The sequence below is a fragment of the Somniosus microcephalus genome, chromosome 21, assembly GCF_052327205.1.
Source record: "Somniosus microcephalus isolate GS21.2 chromosome 21, FLI_Smic_1.0, whole genome shotgun sequence".
Classification (NCBI taxonomy): Eukaryota; Metazoa; Chordata; class Chondrichthyes; order Squaliformes; family Somniosidae; genus Somniosus; species Somniosus microcephalus.
In genome coordinates this window covers 43,759,676-43,783,430 of record NC_141007.1, presented here as the reverse complement: position 1 = coordinate 43,783,430, position 23,755 = coordinate 43,759,676, and the positions used below count along the sequence as shown (strand labels likewise).

Sequence of the window (23,755 nt, the reverse complement as noted above, 5' to 3'; positions counted from 1 at the left end):
TCCCTTCACCGTTAAATCGTAGACTCGTGAGAGAGTCGGGTCATTTCTCGTTTCCTTTTCAATGGTAGATTTTGTTACTGGTAGACATTCCACTATGGTTGAGTGGAACATCTCCACTGGGTCCACTGTAGGTCCCTCTTCTACCGTTGGCAACGGTAGGCGTGATAAACCGTTTAGCATTCCCATGCTGTTTTGATCCTTTGTATTCTATGTCATATTGGTGTGCCCCTAGGAAAAGGGACCACCTCTGTAGCCTTTGCGCTGTCATAATGGGAACGCCCTTTTTAGGGTTGAATATGGAGACGAGGGGTTGATGGTCAGTCAACAAGGTAAATTTTTGTCTGTGTAGGTAATGGTTGAATTTCTTCACTCCCCACACCAGGCTGAGTGCTTCCCTGTCGATCTGGGCATAGTTACGCTCAGCTGAGTTCAATGTGCGTGACGCAAAAGCTATCGGCTGCTCCGAGCCATCAGGGAATCTATGCGATAATATCGCTCCTACGCCGTAAGGGGATGCATCGCACGCCAGTGTGATTGGCAGTGATGGGTTGTAATGAGCCAACACTTCCTTGGACGTGATCAAGCCTTTGCATTTATGGAAGGCACGTTTACAGTCTTCGCTCCATTTCCAAATTACTCCCGTTTGTAGCAGTGCGTTAAGAGGGTGCAGAACAGTTGATAAGTTCGGTAAAAATTTATGATAGTAATTTATCAATCCCAGGAACAACCTTAATTGTGAGACATTTTCAGGTGCTTGGGCTTTTATGACCACTTCAATTTTTTCAGGTGATTTATGCAACCCTTCTTCGTTAATTATATGGCCACAATATGATATTTGTTTCTGGAAAAATTCGCACTTGGGGCGATTTGCTCGTAGGCCCCGTTCTCTTAGCCTAGTGAGCACCTGCTCCAAATTGGCAAGGTGCTCGTTGTTATTTTTTCCTGTTACAAGGATGTCGTCTAGGTAGGATTGAGTCCCCGGAATCCCTTGCAGGACTTACTCCATAGCTCTTTGCCAGATAGCTGGAGCTGATGCTACTCCGAAAACCAGTCGATTGTACTGGTACAGGCCTTTGTGTCTGTTTATCGTGAGATACTTTTTAGAGGCCTCCTCAACTTCCATCTGTAGATATGCCTGTGCCAAGTCAATTTTGGTGAAACGTTTCCCTCCGGATAGTGAGGCGAAAATATCTTCTATCCTCGGAAGAGGATACTGTACAGTGTGAAGGACCGGGTTTACAGTCACCTTGAAGTCCCCACAGATGCGAATTTTTCTCTGTTCTTCAGATTTATCATTATTCAACGTTTTCTTCATGATCGGGACGATGGGTGTTGCCCACTCGCTCCAATCTACCTTGGACAACACGCCTGCCTTTTCCAAATTCTCCAGCTCTGCCTCGACTGCTGGACGAATTGCGTATGGCACCGGCCTTGCCTTAAAAAACTTGGGAATTGCCGCATCTTCCACTTTTATTGAGGCGGTGACGCCTTTCAAGGTTCCTAGTTCCTGTTGAAACACTTCTTTGGCGTTGGCCAAGATGTCTTTTAATCGTTCAGATATGACGTCATCATCATTTTTTTTCTTACTGGTCACCGTCAGTGCGTGAATGGATTGCCAGTCTAAACGTATCTTCCTGATCCATTCACGTCCCAACAGCGGTGGACCACCATCTTGCAGAACGTATAAATACAACTTCTGTATTTCCTTGCCGTTGTATTCAACAGGCACCCTTATTTTCCCTCTGGGGTATACTTTCTGCCCCGTATATGTCTTCAAGATAATGGATGTGTCTTTCAAAGGTATATGCGGAAATAGCCGCTCGTAATCCTGTCGACTTATGACGGTCAGAGCTGATCCTGTATCTAGCTCCATTTTAACTGGGGACCCCGCTATCGTGAGGGTAACCCAAATGGTCTGGTAATCTTCTTTGGCAATTACATTATGTAATTTGAGACAGCTTAGTCTCTTGTTTCCGGAGTCGCTATCGCTCTTCTGGTCTTCGGAGCTACTGTCTGTCATCATTTGTACCTTTCTGTACTTTTCCTTATTGAATTTTTTTCTGTCAGTGGATTTGTTGTTTCCAGATCGGCATACACGTGCAATGTGTCCCATCTTTCCGCATTGCCTGCATGCTTTGTCCTTGAACCAGCAGTCCCTCTGGTCATGGGTGGATCTGCCGCAGCGATAACATCTCTCTCAACCCCGTGTCATTTCATGGGTGCCGAAGTCCTGTGGCTTTTGCTGTATCTCTGCAGCTCCTCTTGCTGCTGCTTCGTATGGTACAGCCACACTGAAAGCCTTGTCCAGTGTCAAATCTTTCTCAGAAAGTAGCCTTTTCTGTGTTCCTTCACTTAGGAGACCGCAGACGAATTTGTCTCGTAGAGAATCTGCCAGTCCTGCCCCGAATTGGCAGTGCTTTGACAGCTTTCTTAATTCGGTGAGGTAATCAGCGTTACTTTCATTCTTGTGCTGATTCCTCCTGAAGAATTTGAATCATTCCGCTATCAGCAGCGGTGTTGGGTTTAAGTGCTCCTGTAGGGTATCAACAATCTCCTTAAAATTCTTGTCCATCGGTTTGGCTGGAGTGATTTAGTTTCGTAACAGCCCGTATGTCCTAGCGCCCATCAGATTTAGAAGTACCGATGCCGTTTTATCATCCTCTACTTCATTCGCTGTGCAATATGCCTCCACTCTTTCCACATATGTGGTCCAGTCCTGTATATTACTATCGAAAGCAGTAATATTGCCAGTCTTAGGCATCCTGAAAATCAAAAATGGCGCCTCCCGCGCTTTCCTTTCTTCCCTGCCGAGAAAAAATGGCGCCTCCCGTGCTTTCCCGCCGCTGCCGCTGCTGACAACGCTGTTCTCCGCGGTTTTTATTTACACAGATATTTTTAATAGTTGGAGACTCGTTCCCGCCGGACTCTCTGGGACTTTTCCCTCCCTCTGCTTGGTCCGAACGCCGACCTGCTTTGCAGCGCCGGCCGTCTCCCGAGTGCTCCACCCTCCGTCTCTGTTTGCCTCCGCCTTCCAACTCGCTGCTCGGCCCCGCTGCAGAGCCACCCGATCGAGCCCCAGCCCGCCGCCCAGGAAGGATTAGTGCAGTACCTGCCACCAGCTCGGCTAGCTGGTGAAACCACAGTTTTTTTTCTTTTTTTTTTCTTCGACCTTTGTCTGAGGAATCGATCTCCTTGAGGTGCTGCTGAATTGCAGGTAAGTCTGTTTCCAATTCGTCGCCACTGTTGTATCCGTGTGTTAATGGAGACACGGAACGCAGGAGTTGGTTTAACAGGTGTTTACTGAACAAAGTCTGGAGGTGAACTAAAAGATACAAGTCGCTATACAGGCTTATATACCCGAGTGGTCACTACCGGTATTACAGTACACAGGGGCTCTTAAAGGTACATACACTACAGCAACGAGACCTGGGTGTCCTTGTGCACCGGTCGCTGAAGGTAAGCATGCAGGTGCAGCAGGCGGTTAAGAAGGCAAATGGTATTTTGGCCTTCATAGCGAGAGGATTTGAGTACAGGAGGAAGGATGTCTTGCTGCATTTGTACAGGGCCTTGGTGAGACCACACCTTGAGTGTTATGTGCAGTTTTGGTCACCTTATTTGAGGAAGGATGTTCTTGCCATGGAGGGAGTGCAGCGAAGATTCACCAGGCTGATACCTCTGATGGCAGGAATGACGTATGAAGAGAGATTGGGTCAATTAGGCTTATATTCGCCAGAGTTTAGAAGAATGAGAGGGGATCTCATTGAAACTTATAAAATTCTAAGAGGACTAGACAGACTAGATGCAAGAAGGATGCTCCCGATGGTGGGGGAGTCCAGAACCAGGGGTCACGGTCTAAGGATAAGGGGTAAGCAATTTAGGACTGAGATGAGGAGGAATTTCTTCACCCAGAGAGTGGTGAACCTGTGGAATTCTCTACCACAGAAGGCAGTTGAGGCCAATTCATTAAATATATTCAAGAAGAAGTTAGATATATTTCTTAAGGCTAAAAGAATCAAAGTATATTTGGAGAAAGCAGGGACAGGGTACTGAATTTGGATGATCAGCCATGATCTCATTAAATGGCGGAACAGGTTCGAGGGGCCGAATGGCCTACTCCTGCTCCTATCTTCTATGTTTCTATGTAAATGGTGGTCCTTTAGAGGCTGAGACAGGAGAAATTATTATGGGGAATAAGGAAATGGCAGTTTCTATGTAAACGTTAAACAAATATTTTTTATCTGTCTTCACAATAGAAGACACAAAAAGCATACCAAATATGATGGGGATCCAAGGGTCTAATGCGGGTGAGGAACTTAACATAATTAATATAAGTAGAGAAAAAGTACTAGAGAAACTAATGGGACTAAAAGCCGACAAATCCCCTGGACCTGACGGCCTACATCCTAGGGTTCTAAAAGAGGTGGCTGAAGAGATGGTGGATATATTGGTTTTGATCTTCCAAAATTCCCTAGATTCTAGAATGGTAGCAAATGTAACACCGCTATTCAAGAAAGGAGGGAGGGAAAAAACAGGGAACAACAGGCCAGTTAGCCTGACATCAGTCATCGGGAAAATGCTGGAATCCATTGTTTATATTTTTTAAACGGTGAGAAACTTTCAAATGTTGGTGTTCAGAGAGATCTGGGTGTCCTCGTGCAAGAAACACAGAAAGCTAGCATGTAGGTATAGCAAGCAATAAGGAAGGCAAATGGCATGTTGGCCTTTATTGTAAGGGGGTTGGAGTATAAGAATAAGGAAGTCTTGCTACAATTGTACAGGGCCTTGCTGAAACCACACCTGGGGGTCGATTTTCCTGGAGCCGTCAGGCAGGGTTTCAGGCGTGTGGGGGGGGCGGAAATCCCGAATTCGGGGGTCCCGACACCATCCCGCCCAAAACCCACCTCCACGTAAGTTTCAGAGGAGGCGGGTACCCGCCCCGCACTGGGATCCGCCGACCCGAGGCGGGAAGTGATTAGTGCCAATTAACTGCCTGTTAACAGGTAGTTAACAGGCAGTTTTTAGCCTAATCCCGATTTTGAGGGGTGTCGTGTGGGATTCCCGGCGGCTGCAAACCACACCAGGTTAGAGCAGGCGGGCCGTCAGGTTGAAGGACGTGGAGGGGTCGCGATGTCGGTGTTCAGGTGAGTGATGGGTGCATGAGTGCAAAGGTAAGTGTGTTTGGTGTGTCTAAAGTGTGTAAAGAAGTTTAAATTACCTGTACTTACCTTAACAGCCTTTCTTCCTCTAGGTTTCGGGAGTCCATCACTCAGCCGGCACTGAAAGCAAAATGGCTGCGAGCTGTCAAAAGTGACAGCTTTCAGCTTTCATTGCCGGTGACAGTTCTAACTGAGTCTGTGTAGAAGGGCTCATGTTAGAAGTCAGACTGTCAGTGTTTGACAGCTTCAAAGAGCTGTGAAACACTGATGTTTCATCTGTCAAGACCTCTTGACAGATGAAATTTCAGTCTGTGATGTCACCTGTTGCCGGGTGGCCATTACTTGGCATGCTGAGCTCGGTGGGCGGGCTCAACAAGGTCAATCAAGTGAAAATTACGTGGATTGGCCGAACGTCGATGTAGGCGGGACTAAAACCCGAAAGTTGTAGTCCCGCCTCCTTCCCGACAGCTTAATGAAAATCGACCCCCTGGAGTGCAGTGCACAGTTTTGGTCTCCTTATCTAAGGAAGGATATTCTTGCCTTGGAGGTGGTGCAACGAAGGTTCACTAGATTGATTCCGGGGATGAGAGGACTGTCCTATGATGAGAGATTGTGGAGAATGGGCTTATACTCTCTGGTGTTTAGAAGAATGAGAAGTGATTTCAATGAAACAAACAGGATTCCGAAGGGGATTGACAGGGTAGATGCTGAGAGGTTGTTTCCCCTGACTGGAGTGTCTAGAACTAGGGGGCATAGTCTCAGGATAAGGGGTAGGCCATTTAAGACTGAGATGAGGAGGAATTTCTTCACTCAGAGTGTTGTGAATCTTTGGAATTCTCTCCCCAGAGGGTTGTGCATGCTGAGTCTTTGAGTATATTCAAGGCTGAGATTGATAGATTTTTGTAGTCTAGGGGAATCAAGGGATATGGAGATCAGGCAGGAAAGTGGAGTTGAGGTCGATGATCAGCCATGATCTTATTGAATGGCGGAGCAGGCTCGAGGGTCCGAATGGCCTACTCCTGCTCTTATTTCTTATGTTCTTCTTAAACCCAACCAGTTCACTAATGTCCTTTAGAGAGTGAAACCTCCCGTCCTTACCTGCCTGTCCTATATGTGACTCGAGTCCCACACCAATGTGGTTGACTCTTAACTGACCTCTGAATTAGCCTAGCAAGCCATTCAGTTGTATCAGACTACAAAGGAGAAGGCCCACCAGCACCTACTCAGGGCAGCTAGGATGGGCAGTAAGTGCCAACATTGCCAGCGATGCCCACAACTAGAGAATTATTATTTTTTTAAATTCTAATTCCTACTTAAAAGAATGTTTCCTTCCCCTCACCCATTTGCATTGCCCTGTACCAAATGCCATAACTTGGAACTTGTGGCTTGGAACACCATAAATGACATATTCCCACATCTCATCCAATGCTGCTCGATGGCTGGTTATGGCTCAATAGAAGGTGCACCAGAGCAGCTCAGCATGACTCACCTGGACATTTCTTTCTTCTCTTGGTGGGAGCAGGGGGTGGGGAGGGAGGGGAAACATGGCTTTGTACATTATCTACCCCCTCTTCAACCAACTATTTTACCCAACTACGACATAAGGAAAGCTGAAGGCTGTAACTAATTAGGCAACATTCATAGCTTTAGACGCCTCTAGATTTCACTTCAGCAAACTATTCAGCAAACTATTCAGCAAACTTTTTCCCGCTCAGTAAGATAAGGGTACTTGACTTCCAATGGTTCAGCTAAGAGCTTTTCTAAGTCACACAACTCTGGGAAGTGAATTAGAACATCAGAAGCCGTTCAGCGTGTTTCAGATTCTGTTGCATCTTTCTTTTTATTAAGCCTGGGAACTTGCACCTTTGGCACAACATATGGTTAAACTGAATTGAAAGTGTTGTATCCGTGTGTTAATGAAGACACGGAATGCAGGAGTTGGTTTACAGGTGTTTACTGGACAAAGTCTGGAGGTGAACCATATACAGGCTTATATAGCCCGAGTGGCCATTACCGGCATTACAGTACACAGGGGGCTCTTAAAGGCACATACACCACAGAAAGGTTGCCAGGCAATGGGCTTATTAAAAAAAAAGGCTAACCCAAAGTATTTTAAAGCATAAGATTATATCATAATTTATTTACCAAACACTGAAAAGTTTAAAATTTTACACAAATATCATACCTGGACGGAATATTCTTCTGTATCGCAAAGCCACCAAGATGGCTATGACAGATAAAAGGGCCCCAACAATGATAAAGACTGCTGTGTGAGCCTTCTTCCTTTTCTCTTCACTTTGGTGATCATAATTAAGTGGATCCAAGACTGGAACTGAAAATTTGGGGAAATGAAACTTAATTGTAAATTCCAGCTTCAACCTTTGTATGCATAATAATGCCATTCATTTCTATTCTCTATGACTATTAATTAGCAATAGATATGTTGAAATTCAAACAACTCTGTGAGGAAAAGGATTTCAACAGTTTAAAAGAAGCCCCACAAACTTCTCAGGGAAAATAGTCATGAGCATTAAGTACAGTCTTGTAACATTGCCCACAAATTGAGAAAAAATAAGAACAATATCAATTCTTTAAACAGCCATTTTCTGAGATTGTTTTGAATAAATACTATGAACTCACTTGGAAAGTGTGTCTGCACCTCGTATTCCTCCTCTTCCACATTCCACACGGCACAAGTATAATTACCTTCCAGGGCACTTTCCGTTTCGTTGATTAGAAGCGTGCTGGTGATCTTGAACAACCCCTGTGTGGTTTTCACACTACTACTTTTATCCTCGAATGTGAGATTCCTTTTATCATCGACAAACCAATCAATCCGAGCCAGTGGGTATCCAGTCGTTTCACAAGTGAGCTTTGTTGTTCTCATTGTTCTTATGAGATTTGGAATTAGGGTCACTTCTGGCAAAGTGTACGGCGCTAAAAAAAAACAATTACATTGTTAATATAATGCGAGGGAGCTGTAGAATAATATAGGGGTGGCTTGTACACTGCCCCGCCCAACCCAGCAAAAAATAACAACAGTTCTAAGTCTGGTGAATTTAGGTTACCTTAGGTTAGGGCTGTTTAATTTAGAAAGTAGTTTGTACATACATCTTGCATATTTTTCTGGTGTACATCTGTGTCCTCTGCAAATCTAGTGATGGATTTGCACTGATATTATTGCTTAAATAGTATTGATAGCTAAGAAATGAAGCAGAATATTATAAACCCCCAAATCTACCATAAATTAAGTGGTACAGTCTAATGCCCATGTTAACTAACACACTTGCAGGCCGGAATTTTCATCAGGGGGGCGGAGTTCGGGGCGGGGGGTGGGGGGGAGCACCTCCAAGGTGGCTGGGAATCCCGGGAGGCCAGGTTTCCCGCAGGCCCTGCTGACTTTAACAGCAGGGCCTGATTTGCACTTGGATTCCAGCCCGCAGCCAGGCAGATTGAGAGGCTGGCTGGCTGCGGACGGGTAGGCCTCAGATGCAGAGAGAGAGCGAGGGGTTGGTCCGGGGGAGGGCTCAAGGGGTGGGAGGTTGGGGGGGGGTTGAGAATCAGCTGGCTCGGTCATTGATTGGCAGCGGGAGGGTCGGGGATCGGCAGGGGAGGATCGCGGATCGCGGATCGCGGGGGGGGCAGGATTGGGGATATCGGGGATCAGCGGGGGTTTGAAGGATCCGCAGAGAGTCGGAGATCGCGTGGGGTCAGTGGGTCAGCCGGGGATCAGGGATTGGAGTTGGCCGGGGATCGGTGGGGTGAGGGGGGACGCCGGAGGATCGGGGGGTTGTTATGGGGGGGTTGTCAGCCGGGGATCAGCAGGGTGGGGGAGAGAGGATCGGGACCGGCCACCAGAGGATTGTGACCGGCCTCAGCATCATCGGTGGGGTGAGGGAGGGAGGCCTCATGGTGGGCATCGGAGGTCTGGGGAGGTGATTGGAGGCCTTGTGAGTGGGTCTCCGATCACGGGGGGTGGGGGGTGGGTTAGGTAGGGGCCCTGGATCCAGGTGTAAAGCCACTTAACCTCCTGGATGCAGCAGTCCCCGCCTCGGTTTAACTGCCGGGTTTCATGAATTGTTAAATTCAAAATGGAAGTGATAAAAGAGGCTGCCAGCCTCATTATTATAGTATTTAAATTGATGGAGCGGGTTGGCCTCCTGCCCCCAACCCGCCTCCATCAAAACCAGAAGTGGGCGGGTTGGAGTGGGGATCAGGTTGGGAACCCCATTTTTAACACTTTAACTGCCCCCACGCGCCAAACCCATCCATTTTTTCAGGGGAAAATACCAGCCGCAATTTCTGAACAATATTTAAAATGGAGAATAAGAAATTGATTTCGTAAACTGCAATGCCCAGAGTAACAACAATTCATCAAAAATATATGCTTATAGTAATCCCTCTCCACAGCACTGTTTAGCAGAATTACATAATCATGTGATTGAAAGGGAGGTTATCACTTTTTTATGTTACTGCTGATTGAAAATATATAAGAGTACATTCTATGGGGGGAGGGTGAACAACCAGAGGTCGTGGTCCATATCAGTACCAACGACATAGGTAGAAAGAGGGATGAGGTCCTGCAGGCAGATTTTAGGGAGCTAGGAAAGAGATTAAAAAGCAGGACCTCAAAGGTAGTAATCTCCGGATTACTCCCGGTGCCACATGCGAGTGACTGTAGAAAAAGGAGGATAGAAATAGGAGGAGGAGAATGCATGGCTGGAGAGATGGCGCAGGAGGGAGGGCTTCAGATCCCTGGGACATTGGGGCTGATTCTGGGGGAGGTGGGACCTGTACAGGCCGGACGGGTTGCACCTCAACAGAGCCAGGACCAATGTCCTCGCGGGGAGGTTTGCTAGTGCTGTTGGGGAGGGTTTAAACTAAGTTGGCAGGGTGTGGGCACCAGGATGTAGCATTAGAAAGGAGAAACAAAGGGCACAAAGGATTGGGAGAGACAGATAGCGCTAGAGTAAGAAATAGTAAGTGATTAGGTGGAGTCAGACTAAGAGAGAATACAGGATGGTCTAAGATAGGTTTACAGTGTATGTATGTGAATGCACAAAGCATAGTAAAAAAGGTTGGTGAGCTGCAGGTGCAAATAGCCACATGGGAATATGATGTTGTGGCAATAACAGAGATCTGGCTCAAAAAAGGGCAGGATTGGCTATCCCTCCCCTCTTTCCCTGCCTCTACACCTGCTTAAAAATCTGTTACATCTCTAACTTTTTCCAGTTCTGACGAAGGGTCATCGACCTGAAACATTAACTCTGTTTCTCTCTCTACAGATGCTGCCTGACTTGCTGAGTATTTTCAGCATTTTCTGTTTTTATTTTAGATATTAAATATTCCTGTATATAAGGTGTTCAGGAAAGATAGGGGGTGGTGTGGCAGTATTGGCTAAGGAGAATGTTACAGTGCAGGAGAGAGAGGATGTCCTGGAGGGGTCAAGGACAGAATCTATATGGCTAGAGTTAAGAAATAATAGAGGTGCCATTACACAACTAGGTGTATTCTATAGGCCAACAACTAGTGGTAAAAATATGGAAGAGCAAATTTGCAGAGAAATAACAGAGAGATGCAAGAACTATAGAGGAGTGATAATGGGGGACTTCAACTATCCTAATATAGACTGGGATAGTAATAGCATAAAGGGCAGAGAGGGGGAAGAATTTCTGAAGTGTGTTCAGGAGAACTTTCTTGATCAGTATGTTTCCGGCCCAATGAGGAAGGAAGCATTGCTGGATCTGGTTCTGGCGAATGAGGTAGGTCAAATGGAGCAAGTGTCAGTAGGTGAACATTTAGGGAACACTGATCATAGTATCATAAGGTTTCAATTCGCTCTGGTAAAGGAAAGGGAGCAATCTAGAGTAAAAATACTTAATTGGAGGAAGGCCAATTTCAGTGGGATGAGAACAGATCTGGCCCGGGTAAATTGGAATCAAAGATTGGCAGGCAAAACTCTAATGGAACAATGGGCTGCCTTTAAAGAGGAAATAGTTCGGGTACAGACGAGGTACGTTCCCATGGGAGAAAGGTAGGGCAATGAAAACCAGAGCTCCCTGGATGACAGAAGAGATAGAAAGATGAAGCAGAAAAAGAGCGCATATGACAGATGTGATATCGAGAATACATCTGAGAATCAGGCTAAATATAGATAGTTCAGTGTAGAAGTGAAAAAGAAAATAAGAGGGGCAAAGAGAGGGTATGAGATTAGAATGGCAGCTAACATAAAAGGTAATCCAAAAGTCTTCTATAGGCATATAAATAATAAACGGGTAGTAAGAGGAGGGGTGGGGCCAATTAGGGACCAAAAAGGAGACCTACACATGGAGGCAGAGAGCATGGCTGAGGTGCTAAATGAATACTTTGCATCTGTCTTCACCAAAGGAGAAGATGCTGTCATAGACATAGTGAAGGAGGAGGTAGAGGAGATACTGGATGGGATAAAAAATGATAAAGAGGAGGTATTAGAAAGGCTGGCTGTACTTCAAGTCGATAAGTCACCAGGACCAGATAGGATGCTGAGGGAAGTGAAGAAAGAAATCACGGAGGTACTGGCCATGATCTTCCAATCCTCCTTAGAAATGGGGATGGTGCCAGAGGACTGGAGAATTGCGAATGTTACACCCTTGATGAAAAAAGGGTGTAAGGATAAACCCAACAACTACAGGCCAGTCAGTTTGACCTCAGTGGTGGGGAAGCTTTTAGAAACGATAATCAGGGACAAAATTAACAGTCACTTGAATAAGTGTGGATTAATTAAGGAATACCAGCACTGATTTGTTAAAGGCAAATCGTGTTTAACCAACTTGATTGAGTTTTTTGATGAGGTAACAGAGAAGGTTGATGAGGGCAATGCGGTTGATGTAGTGTACATGGATTTCCAAAATGCGTTCAACAAAGTGCCACATAATAGGCTTGCCAGCAAAGTTGAAGCCCATGGAATAAAAGGGACAGTGGCAGCATGGATCTGAAATTGGCTAAGTGACAGGAAACAGAGAGTAATGGTGAACGGTTGTTTTTCGGACTGGAGGAAGGTATCCAGTGGTGTTCCCCAGGGGTCGGTTCTAGGACCACTGCTTTTCTTAATAACTTGGATGTGGGTGTACAGGGCACAATTTCAAAATTTGCAGATGACACAAAACTTGGAGGTATAGTGAACAGTGAGGAGGATAGTGATAGATTTCAAGAAGACATAGACAGGCTGGTGGAATGGGCGGACACATGGCAGATGAAATTTAATGCAGAGAAGTGTGAAGTGATACATTTTGGTAGAAAGGATGAGGAGAGGAAATTAAAATAAAGGGGACAATCCTAAAGGGGGTGCATGAACAGAGAGACCTAGGGGTATATGTGCACCAATTGTTGAAGGTGGCAGGACAGGTTGAGAAAGTAGTTAAAAAAGCATACGGGATCCTGGGCTTCATAAATAGACATGACCCTAATTAAATATGTTGTTTGCCTAACTCACATGTCAAGATTTTACAGATTAGCAGAGAGAGTGAGCCTGAGGTGAAACAGCGTGAGAAGACAACAGATAAAAGCATTAGAACAGTGGCAGAGAGTCAGTGAGAGCGTGAGCAGAATGCGGAAATCTGAGAAAGAAATTCAAAAGTGACGTCACTGCGGCAGAGTGAGCGGATTGGTGGGTAACAGATTAAGTACTTTGAGTATAAAGCAGTGGGAGAGAGAGAGAGCGGTCCGAGAGTATAAAGCAGTGGGAGAGAGAGAGAGCGGTCCGAGAGTATAAAGCAGTGGGAGAGAGAGAGAGAGCGGTCCGAGAGTATAAAGCAGCGGGAGAGAGAGAGAGCGGTCCGAGAGTATAAAGCAGTGGGAGAGAGAGAGAGCGGTCCGAGAGTATAAAGCAGCGGGAGAGAGAGAGAGCGGTCCGAGAGTATAAAGCAGCGGGAGAGAGAGAGAGCGGTCCGAGAGTATAAAGCAGTGGGAGAGAGAGAGAGCTGTCCGAGAGTATAAAGCAGTGGGAGAGAGAGAGCGCGGTCCGAGAGTATAAAGCAGTGGGAGAGAGAGAGAGCGGTCCGAGAGTATAAAGCAGTGGGAGAGAGAGAGAGCGGTCCGAGAGTATAACGCAGTGGGAGAGAGAGAGAGTGGTCCGAGAGTATAAAGCAGCAGGAGAGAGAGAGAGAGCAGTCCGAGAGTAAAAAGCAGTGGGAGAGAGAGAGAGCGGTCCGAGAGTATAAAGCAGCAGGAGAGAGAGAGAGTGGTCCGAGAGTATAAAGCAGCAGGAGAGAGAGAGAGCGGTCCGAGAGTATAAAGCAGTGGGAGAGAGAGAGAGCGGTCCGAGAGTATAAAGCAGTGTGAGAGAGAGAGAGAGCGGTCCGAGAGTATAAAGCAGTGGGAGAGAGAGAGCGGTCCGAGAGTATAAAGCAGTGGGAGAGAGAGAGAGTGGTCCGAGAGTATAAAGCAGTGGGAGAGAGAGAGAGTGGTCCGAGAGTATAAAGCAGTGGGAGAGAGAGAGAGCGGTCCGAGAGTATAAAGCAGTGGGAGAGAGAGAGAGAGCGGTCCGAGAGTATAAAGCAGTGGGAGAGAGAGAGAGCGGTCCGAGAGTATAAAGCAGTGGGAGAGAGAGAGAGCGGTCCGAGAGTATAAAGCAGCAGGAGAGAGAGAGAGCGGTCCGAGAGTATAAAGCAGTGTGAGAGAGAGAGAGAGCGGTCCAAGAGTATAAAGCAGTGGGAGAGAGAGAGAGCGGTCCGAGAGTATAAAGCAGTGGGAGAGAGAGAGAGCGGTCCGAGAGTATAAAGCAGTGGGAGAGAGAGAGAGCGGTCCGAGAGTATAAAGCAGTGGGAGAGAGAGAGAGCGGTCCGAGAGTATAAAGCAGTGGGAGAGAGAGAGAGCGGTCCGAGAGTATAAAGCAGTGGGAGAGAGAGAGAGCGGTCCGAGAGTATAAAGCAGTGGGAGAGAGAGAGAGCGGTCCGAGAGTATAAAGCAGTGGGAGAGAGAGAGCGCGGTCCGAGAGTATAAAGCAGTGGGAGAGAGAGAGAGCGGTCCGAGAGTATAAAACAGTGGGAGAGAGAGAGAGCGGTCCGAGAGTATAAAGCAGCAGGAGAGAGAGAGAGCGATCCGAGAGTATAAAGCAGTGGGAGAGAGAGAGAGCGGTCCGAGAGTATAAAGCAGTGGGAGAGAGAGAGAGCGGTCCGAGAGTATAAAGCAGTGGGAGAGAGAGAGAGCGATCTGAGAGTATAAAGCAGTGGGAGAGAGAGAGAGCGGTCCGAGAGTATAAAGCAGCGGGAGAGAGAGAGCGGTCCGAGAGTATAAAGCAGCGGGAGAGAGAGAGAGCGGTCCGAGAGTATAAAGCAGCAGGAGAGAGAGAGAGCGGTCCGAGAGTATAAAGCAGTGGGAGAGAGAGAGAGCGGTCTGAGAGTATAAAGCAGTGGGAGAGAGAGAGAGCGGTCCGAGAGTATAAAGCAGCAGGAGAGAGAGAGAGCGGTCCGAGAGTATAAAGCAGTGGGAGAGAGAGAGAGCGGTCCGAGAGTATAAAGCAGTGGGAGAGAGAGAGAGCGGTCCGAGAGTATAAAGCAGTGGGAGAGAGAGAGAGCGGTCCGAGAGTATAAAGCAGCAGGAGAGAGAGAGAGCGGTCCGAGAGTATAAAGCAGCAAGAGAGAGAGGGCCCGGGAATGTCAGGCAGAGAGGTAAAAAACACCTAAAATGACGTCAGCACATGGGAAGGAGCTGATTGGTGAGCAGCTAGTGAGCTTTTTTTGTCCAGATCAGGGACAAGTCCATGTTTATTTCTGGGAAGTAGTCTAATAAATAAAGGCATGGCAGAGCACCTCAGTCCCGTCGAACACTTCTCGTGTCCTGGACAATCACATGTGCAGGAAGTGTCATCAACTGGAGGAGCTCAAGCTGCGGGTTTCGGAGCTTAGGCAGCATCCGCGAGGCTGAGAGCTACGTGGGTGGCAAATTTCAGGAGGTGGTCACCCCACAGATTAAGAATGTGCAGGCAGAGAGGGAATGGGTGACAGCCAGGCAGACAAGGAGGACCAGGCAGGTAGTGAAGGAATCCCCTGAGTGCATATTGCTCTCTAACTGGTATGATTGTTCCCTCTTAGGAGTACAGCCAGAGCCAAATCCACAGCACCATGGTTGGCTCAGCTGTACAGGGAGGGAGGAGGAGGGTCAGAAAAGCAATAGTGATAGGGGATTCAATATTTAGGGGAACAGACAGGCGTTTCTGCGGCCGCAGACGTGACTCCAGGATGGTATGTTACCTCCCTGGTGCCAGGGTCAAGGATGTCACCGAGCAGCTGCAGAACATTCTGAGGGGGAGGGTGAACAGCCAGAGGTCGTGGTCCATATCGGTACCAATGAGATAGGTAGAAAGAGGGATCTGGTCCTGCAGTCAGATTTTAGGGAGCTAGGAAAGAGATTAATAAGCAAGACCGCAAAGGTAGTAATTTCCAGATTACTCCCGATGCCACGCGCTAGTGAGTATAGAAATAGGAGAATAGCGCAGATAATGCATGGCTGGAGAGATGGTGCAGGATGGAGGGCTTTAGATTCCTGGGGCATTGGGATTGGTTTTGGGAGAGGTGGGACCAGAACAAGCCAGATGGGTTGCACCTCAACAGGGCTGGGACCGATATCCTCACAGGGAGGATTTGCTGGTGCTGCTGGGGAGGGTTTAAACTAGCTTGGCAGGGGGATAGAAACCTGAGCTTGGATTCAGAAAGGGGAGAAGCAAAACTGAAAGTGGAAGGCAGAAAACTAGTAAGCGAGTTTGGAAGGCAGAGGAAACATAGGCTAGAAAATAGACAATGAAGGAGTTTGATATTGCTTAATGGTATATACTTCAAAGCAAGGAGTCTAGCGAATAAGGCAGATGAGCTCAGGGCACAGATAAACACATGGAAGTATGATATCATAGCTATTACTGCAACATGGCTTAAAGTAGGGCAGGAATGGCAGCTCAACGTTCCTGGTTACAGGGTTTTCAGACAAGATAGAGAGAGGGATAAAAAAGGTGGGGGGTCGCAATATTGGTTAAAGAAACATTTACACCTGTCAGGGGGGATGATATGTTCGAAGGATGATTAAATGAAGTCATATGGGTTGAACTGAAGAACAAAGAAGGGGCAATCACAATGCTGGGAGTGTACTATAGACCAGCAAATAGTTAGAGGGAGATAGAAGAGCAAATATGTAGGCAAATTTCTGAGAAGTGCAAAAACAATAGGACAGTAATAGTAGGGGATTTCAACTATCCTAATATTAACTGGGATAGAATCAGTGTAAAAGGTATAGAGGGCACAGAATTCTTAAAATGCATTCAGGAGAACTTTTTTAGTCAGTATATAGCAAGCCCAAGGGAGTGGACATAGTTTTAGGGAATGAAGCTGGGCAGCTGGAAGGTGTATCAGTGGGAGAACATTTTGGTGGTAGCGATCATAATTTAGTTACATTTAGTGTAGTTATGGAAAAGGACAAAGATAGACCAGGAGTAAAAGTTCTCAATTGGGGAAAGGCCAATTTTACTAAGCTGAGATGTGATTTAGCAAAAGCGGACTTAAAACAACTACTTGAATTTAAATTGGTGTCAGAGCAGTGGGAGGCATTCGAGGAGGACAAAGTAAATATGTTCCCACAAATAAAAAGGGTGGGATTCCCAAATCTAGAGCCCCCTGCATGTCAAGGAGCATACAGGGTAGGATAAGGCAAAAAAGGGAAGCTTTCATCAGATACTGAGCGCTCAATACTACAGAAAGCCTAGAGGAGTATAGAAAGTGCAAGGGTTAAATTAAAAAGAAATTAGGAAAGCAAAGAGAGGGCATGAAAAAATATTGGCAAGTAAAATCAAGGAAAACTCAAAGATGTTTTATAAATACATAATGAGCAAAAGGATAACTGAGGAAAAAGTAGGGCCTATCAGCGACCAAAAAGGTAACCTGTGTGTGGAGGCAAAACATGTGGGTCTGGTTCTTAATGAATACTTAGCATCTGTCTTCACAAAAGAGAGGGAGGATGCAGACATTGTAGTTAAAGAGGAGGAATGTGATCTATTAGATGAGATAAACATAATAAGAGAGGAAATATTAAGGGGGTTAGCATATTTGAAAGTAGATAAATCATCAAGCCCAGATGAAATGCACCCCAGGCTGTTAAGAGAAGCAAGGGAGGAACTGGTGGAGGCTCTGACCATCATTTTTCAATCCTCGATGGCTATAGGTGTGGTGTAGGAGGCCTGGATGACTGCTAACATTGTACCTTTGTTTACAGAATCACAGAATCACAGAAACCCCACAGTGCAGATAGAGGCCATTTCGGCCCATCGAGCCTGCACCGACACATATCCCACCCGATCCCCGTAACCCCTACACCAACACATATCCCACCCTATCCCTGTAACCCCATGTATTTAATCCCCCTAACACTAAGGGTCAATTTATCATAGCCAATCAACCTAACCCGCACATCTTTGGACTGTGGGAGGAAACCGGAGCACCCGGAGAAAACCCACGTAAACACGGGGAGAATGTGCAAACTCCACACAGACAGTCGCCCGAGGTCGGATTCAAACCCGGGTCTCTGGCGCTGTGAGGCAACAGTGCTAACCACTATGCCACCGTGCAAAAAGGGAGAAAGTGATAGATCGAGTAATTACAGACCAGTCAGCCTAACCTCATGATGGCTAAATTATTGGAAAAAATTCCGAGGGACACTATAAATCGTGGCAAGTTGGATCCAAAATTGGCTCAGTGACAGGAAGCAAAGGGTCGATGGTTTTTTTTGTGACTGGAAGACAGTTTCCACTGGGGTTCTACAAGACTCAGTACTAGATTCCTTGCTTTTTGTGGTATATATCAGTGATTTAGACTTCAATGTAGGGGACATGATTAAGAAGTTTGCAGATGATATAATAATTGGTCGTGTGTTTGATATTGAGTAAGAAAGCAGTAGACTGCAAGAAGATATCAATAGACTGGTCAGGTGGACTGAAAAGTGACAAATCCAAAGAAGTGTGAGGTAATGCACTTGGGCAGGGCTAACAAGACAAGGGAATACACAATAAATGGTAGGATATTGAGAAGCGTAGAGGAACAGAGGGACCTTGGAATGCATGTCCACTGATCCCTGAAGGTAGCAGGACAGATAGATAACGTGGTTAAGAAGGCATACGGGTTACTTTCTTTTATTAGCCAAGGCACACAATATAAGAGCAGGAAGGTTATGACAGAACTGTGTAAAACACTAGTTAGGCCATAGCTGGAGTACTGCATATAGTTCTGGTCACCAGTTACTGCGCTAGAGAGGAGATTTATGTGGATATTGCCAGGACTGGAGAATTTTAGCTATGAGGAAAGATTGGATAGGCTCAGGTTTTTGGAACAGAGGAGGCTGAGGGAGATTTAATTGAGGTGTATAAAATTATAAGGGGACTAGACAGAGTGGATAGAAAGGACCTATTTCCCTTAGTAGAGAGGTGTAGGAACTGGGGTTCCTAGCCGAAGAATTGAGATCGACTCAGAAAATCAAAAACAATAAAATTTAATGAACAAACGAAGCTGTACATGAAACTGTAGGATACAATGCAAATAGGTCTGGTCTGCTTGAAAGCCTCTCTGGAAACTGCTAGAAGGTTCTGAGCTCAACTGCTAGCAGGTTCCGAGCTCAACTGCTAGCAGGTTCCAAGCTCAACTGCTGGAAGGTTTCGAGCTCTACTGCTAGAAGGTTCCGAGCTCTGACGTCATGGCGTCATCACGTTCTTCCCGCCATTGAGAGATCACGTGACGGACGGCATGACATCATCACGCGGAGTACAGGAAAGAAGCCCTAGTACAGTTAACAGGTACATTAAAGGTGCAGCCCCCAGCTGTACTACATTGCTGTAAAAGGAATTATATACAATTGTCCGTAATCCGCTGGTGGTTCCGCCACATGCGCCCCCCCAGAATTGCTTTTAACAGAGAAGGTAAGGCGAGAAGGGGGTCTGACGAGTCTGTCCAACAGACTGCGATACCCCAGCAGCTGGAACGGAGCGCTAGAAGACGAACTGGCCGTTGGCTGTGGTTGGGATGACGCCGCAGGCGGAGGAGAAGAAGAGGCCGGCTGTGGTCGACCCAGTGAGGCGGGCACTGGCGACTCGGCGGATGACTGTGGCTGTACTGGACCGGCAGTCAACGGTGGGCGACCACGACGAGGCGGCTGAGCGGTGACGACTGGTTCGCTCAAATCCAGATGCACCAGTTTCAACCGGTCGATGGAGATGTGGTCAGGCTTACCGCCGACGTCGACTGTGAAGGATTTGTCACCTGACGAGATGACGCGGAACGGACCTGTGTAAGGTGGTTTGAGCGGGTTTTTGCGAGCATCCTGCCGAATTAACACGTATTCTGCGCTCTTAAGATCTACCGGGACATGGGAGCGCTGCAGGTCATGATGCGACATAGGCACTGGGATGAAATTCCTAGCCACTTCCTGATGGCTGACGAGCTGCTGAGCTGGGGACCAGGGTTCCGTGTGAGGAGGAAGAAAATCGCCAGGCACTCTGAGTGGTTGGCCGTAAACCAGCTCTGCTGAAGAAGAATGCAGGTCGTCCTTCGGCACCGTGCGAAGACCTAGCAGCACCCAAGGGAGCCTGTCCACCCAACTAGGCCCACGGAGACTAGCACGCATTATGGCTTTAAGGGACCTGTGGAATCTTTCACACAGACCGTTCGCCTGTGGATGGTAGGCGGTGGTACGATAAAACTTGGTGCCCAAACCTTGAGCTATGGTGTTCCAAAGCTCAGAGGTAAATTGAGGCCCCCGGTCGGAGGAGATGTCAGCCGGTACCCCGAACCGAGCTACCCACGACGAGATGAAAGCTCTGGAGACGTCTACCGCTGTGGTGGCAACCAAAGGAATTGCCTCTGGCCACCTGGTGGTGCGGTCTACCACGGTGAGGAGGTGAGTGTACCTGCGAGAGGAAGGGAGAGGACCAACCAAGTCCACGTGCACATGGTCGAATCGACGCTCCGGAACCGGAAAAGTGGTGACTGGGGCCTTAACATGGCGTTGTATCTTGGACTTCTGGCAACTCACACAGGTATTGGTCCGGTCACGGACGTCGAGATGCATGCCCTTCCAGATGAATTTCTTTGCCATGAGTCGTTGTGACGCTCTCATGCCAGGGTGTGACAACCCGTGGATAGTGTCGAAAATTCTCCTGCGCCATTTGACTGGAACGATTGGACGTGGGACGCCCATCGAGATGTCACACAGGAGTGTGGTCCCTGCGGCCTGGAAACTGACATCAGCCACTTGTAAGCTGGAAGGTGCGGTCCGGTATGCCTGCACTTCAGGGTCTGCCTTCTGTTCTTTTGCCAAACCAACATAGTCGACTCCCAGGTGTACTGCGTGGAGCTGGACGCGGGAGAGACAATCCGCCACCAGGTTGTCTTTGCCCAAGACATGTTGTATGTCGGTTGTAAATTCAGATATGTACGTAAGATGACGTTGTTGCCGTGCCGACCATGGTTCCGCTGTCTTGGCCATCGCAAAAGTAAGTGGCTTGTGGTCTACAAAAGCCGTGAATGGACGTCCTTCCAGTAGGAAGCGAAAATGGCGGATGGCCAGAAACAATGCCAACAACTCCCTATCAAAAGTACTATACTTGCGTTCATTCTTCCGCAATTGGCGGCTGAAGAAAGCCAGTGGTTGCCATGTGCCGTCGACCCACTGCTCCTGTACTGCCCTGATGGCATAATCAGATGCGTCGGTGGTAAGGGCAATGGTTGCGCCCAGAAGGGGATGTGCCAACATGGTCGCAGCAGCCAAAGTGTTCTTAGTGTCGAGGAAAGCCTGGTCCATCTGGGGTGTCCAATCGATCGGGTCTTTGCCCGATTTACCTCTGAGGGCCTTGTACAAAGGTTGCATCAACAATGCCGCCTTGGGGACGAACCGATGATAAAAATTGACCATTCCCAGAAATTCCTGGAGGGCCCTGACGGTCTGAGGAAGAGGGAACGAGGTGACTGCTTCCACCTTCGTGGCCAGCGGGATGGCGCCTTCTGAAGTGATTCTGTGTCCCAGGAAATCAATGCTGTGCAACCCAAACTGGCACTTGGCCGGGTTGATAATAAGGCCATGTTGGCTGAGACGAGAAAAAAGGGTACGCAAGTGCGTAATGTGTTCTTTCGTGCTGTTACTGGCAATAAGGATGTCGTCTAGGTAGACGAAGATGAACGGCAGATCGCGCAACACGGAATCCATGAGACAGAAGGCTTGTGCTGCATTCTTCAGCCCAAACGGCATACGAAGGAACTCAAAGAGCCCAAAAGGTGTGATGATGGCAGTTTTGGGGATGTCCTGAGGATGCACGGGCACTTGATGATAGTCTCGGATGAGGTCTACTTTGGAAAAGATGGAATTCCCTGCCAGATGGGCCGAAAAATCCTGAATGTGAGGAATTGGGTACCGATCCGGTGTGGTAGCCTCATTCAGGCGTCTGTAGTCGCCGCATGGTCGCCATCCGCCGCCCGGCTTAGGAACAATGTGTAATGGCGAGGACCAAGGACTATTCGAACATCGAATAATACCCAGGCATTCCATTGTGTGGCACTCCACCTTGGCGGCCGCGAGTTTACCGGGTTCCAGCCTTCGAGCTCTCGCATAAACGGGGGATCCTGTCGTGGTAATGTGGTGCGCCACACCGTGCCTCGCGACTGAAGAAGAAAATGTGGGCCTGGTGAGCTCAGGGAACTCACTGAGAAGATGAGAGAACTCATTTGGAGATGGGACTGCACAGGCAACTGACCAAGACATCGTGGTGCTTCGGTGGCAGGGGACCGAGTGAAAAGTGGAGGCACTGAATAGCCGGCAGTGTCGGACGTCGATGAGAAACCCGTTTGCGCAGAAGAAATCTGCCCCCAGGATGGCCTGTGAGACTTTCGCCGTGATGAACTCCCAAACAAAACTTTGGCCGCCAAAACTCAACTGGACCCTACGCTTTCCGAACGTGCGAATGGCCGCACTATTGGCTGTTTCGAGGAGGGGACCTTGACCGCTGGATTGAAGATCTAGCTTCGACGCTGGTAGGATACTGCACTGGGAGCCAGTATCACAGAGAAAACGTCGCCCTGACAGGGAGTCTGTAATGTATAGGAGTTTCCCTGCGGACCCGAATGCCATCGCAACTCTGGCGTGTCCCTTCGGCCTTATTGATCTTCTCAGAAACCGTTGGTTCGAGGTAGGTTTTTTTTTTGGTGAGAAACTGCAGGGCAGACGGCAATTTCTGGCCTTCGCGCCGAACCGAGCGTGGTATGCACACCAGCCTGCAGGAGGAGGAGTCGGATTCGCTCTTGTGGGGGATGGGTGCCTCGTGGCTGCACAAGATTGTTGTGAGATGGTGAATATTTTATCCACTTCCGCGGCGAGTTCAGCACAATCCGTGATCGTGGAATTGGCCAAGGCCGTCTGTACTGGCTCTGGTAGTTGACAGAGAAACAGCTCGCGGAACAGAAAACATTGCGATTCCGAGCCCAAAAGCGTGAGCATTTGGCTCATGAGCTCTGAGGGTTTTGAGTCCCCGAGGCCGGGCATGGAGATAAGTCTGCGAGCACGCTCCGACTTGGACAGACCAAAAATCTGCAGTAAACGTGCTTTTAAAGCTTCGTACTTGCCATCGTTCGGTGGACTCTCGAGGAGGCTGATGACCCGCGAGGCCGTGGCGCTGTCGAGGGTGGAGACCATGTAATAATAACGGGTCGAATCCGCTGCTACTCCCCAGATTGCAAATTGGGCTCCCGCCTGGAAAAACCACGCGGCCGGTTGTTGCTCCCAAAATTGCGGCAGTTTGAGGGTGACGGCGTTCGTGTCCATGATGTAACTTCAACAAAAATTGTTCGAAGAAATCGGGGTCACCAATGTAGGAACTGGGGTTCCTAGCCAAAGAATTGAGATCGACTCAGAAAACCAAAAACAATAAAATTTAATGAACAAACGAAGCTGTACAGGAAACTGTAGGATACAATGCAAATAGGTCTGGTCTGCTTGAAAGCCTCTCTGGAAACTGCTAGAAGGTTCCGAGCTCAACTGCTAGCAGGTTCCGAGCTCAACTGCTAGCAGGTTCTGAGCTCAACTGCTAGAAGGTTCCAAGCTCTACTGCTAGAAGGTTCCGAGCTCTGACGTCATGACGTCATCACGTTCTTCCCGCCGTTGAGAGATCACGTGACGGACGGCATGACGTCATCATGCGGAGTACAGGAAAGAAGCCCTAGTACAGTTAACAGATACATTAAAGGTGCAGGCCCCAGCTGTATTACATTGCTGTAAAAGGAATTATATACAATTGTCCATAATCCTCTGGTGATTCCGCCACAGAGGTCAATAACTAGGGGGCATAGATTTAAAGTAACTGGTAGAAGGATTAGAGGGGATTTGAGGAGAATTTTTTTCACCCAGAGGGTGGTGGGGGTCTGGAACTCACTGCCTGAAAGGGTCGCAGAGACAGAAACCCTCATCGCATTTAAAAAGTACATGAATATACACTTGAAGTGCTGTAACCTACAAGGCTACGGACCAAGAGCTGGAAAGTGAGATCAGGCTGGATAGCTCTTTTTCAGCTTAGACAGACACAATGGGTTGAATGGCCTCCTTCTGTG

At 47.8% G+C, this 23,755-nt stretch overlaps 1 protein-coding gene across 3 annotated transcripts in view; it reads right to left on the bottom strand.

Annotated features, from left to right (window-relative positions):
- LOC147102751 (programmed cell death 1 ligand 2-like) overlaps positions 1 to 23,755 on the bottom strand; it is a 41,624-nt gene that overhangs the window by 7,885 nt on the left and 9,984 nt on the right. For all 3 annotated transcript variants that reach the window (XM_085963516.1, XM_085963517.1, XM_085963515.1), the window contains exons 4-5: positions 7,797 to 8,093; positions 7,342 to 7,488 (exon numbers count right to left, since the gene is read on the bottom strand). In XM_085963516.1, the coding sequence (XP_085819642.1) occupies positions 7,342 to 7,488; positions 7,797 to 8,093 (444 nt within the window). The remainder of the gene's footprint in view (positions 1 to 7,341; positions 7,489 to 7,796; positions 8,094 to 23,755) is intronic.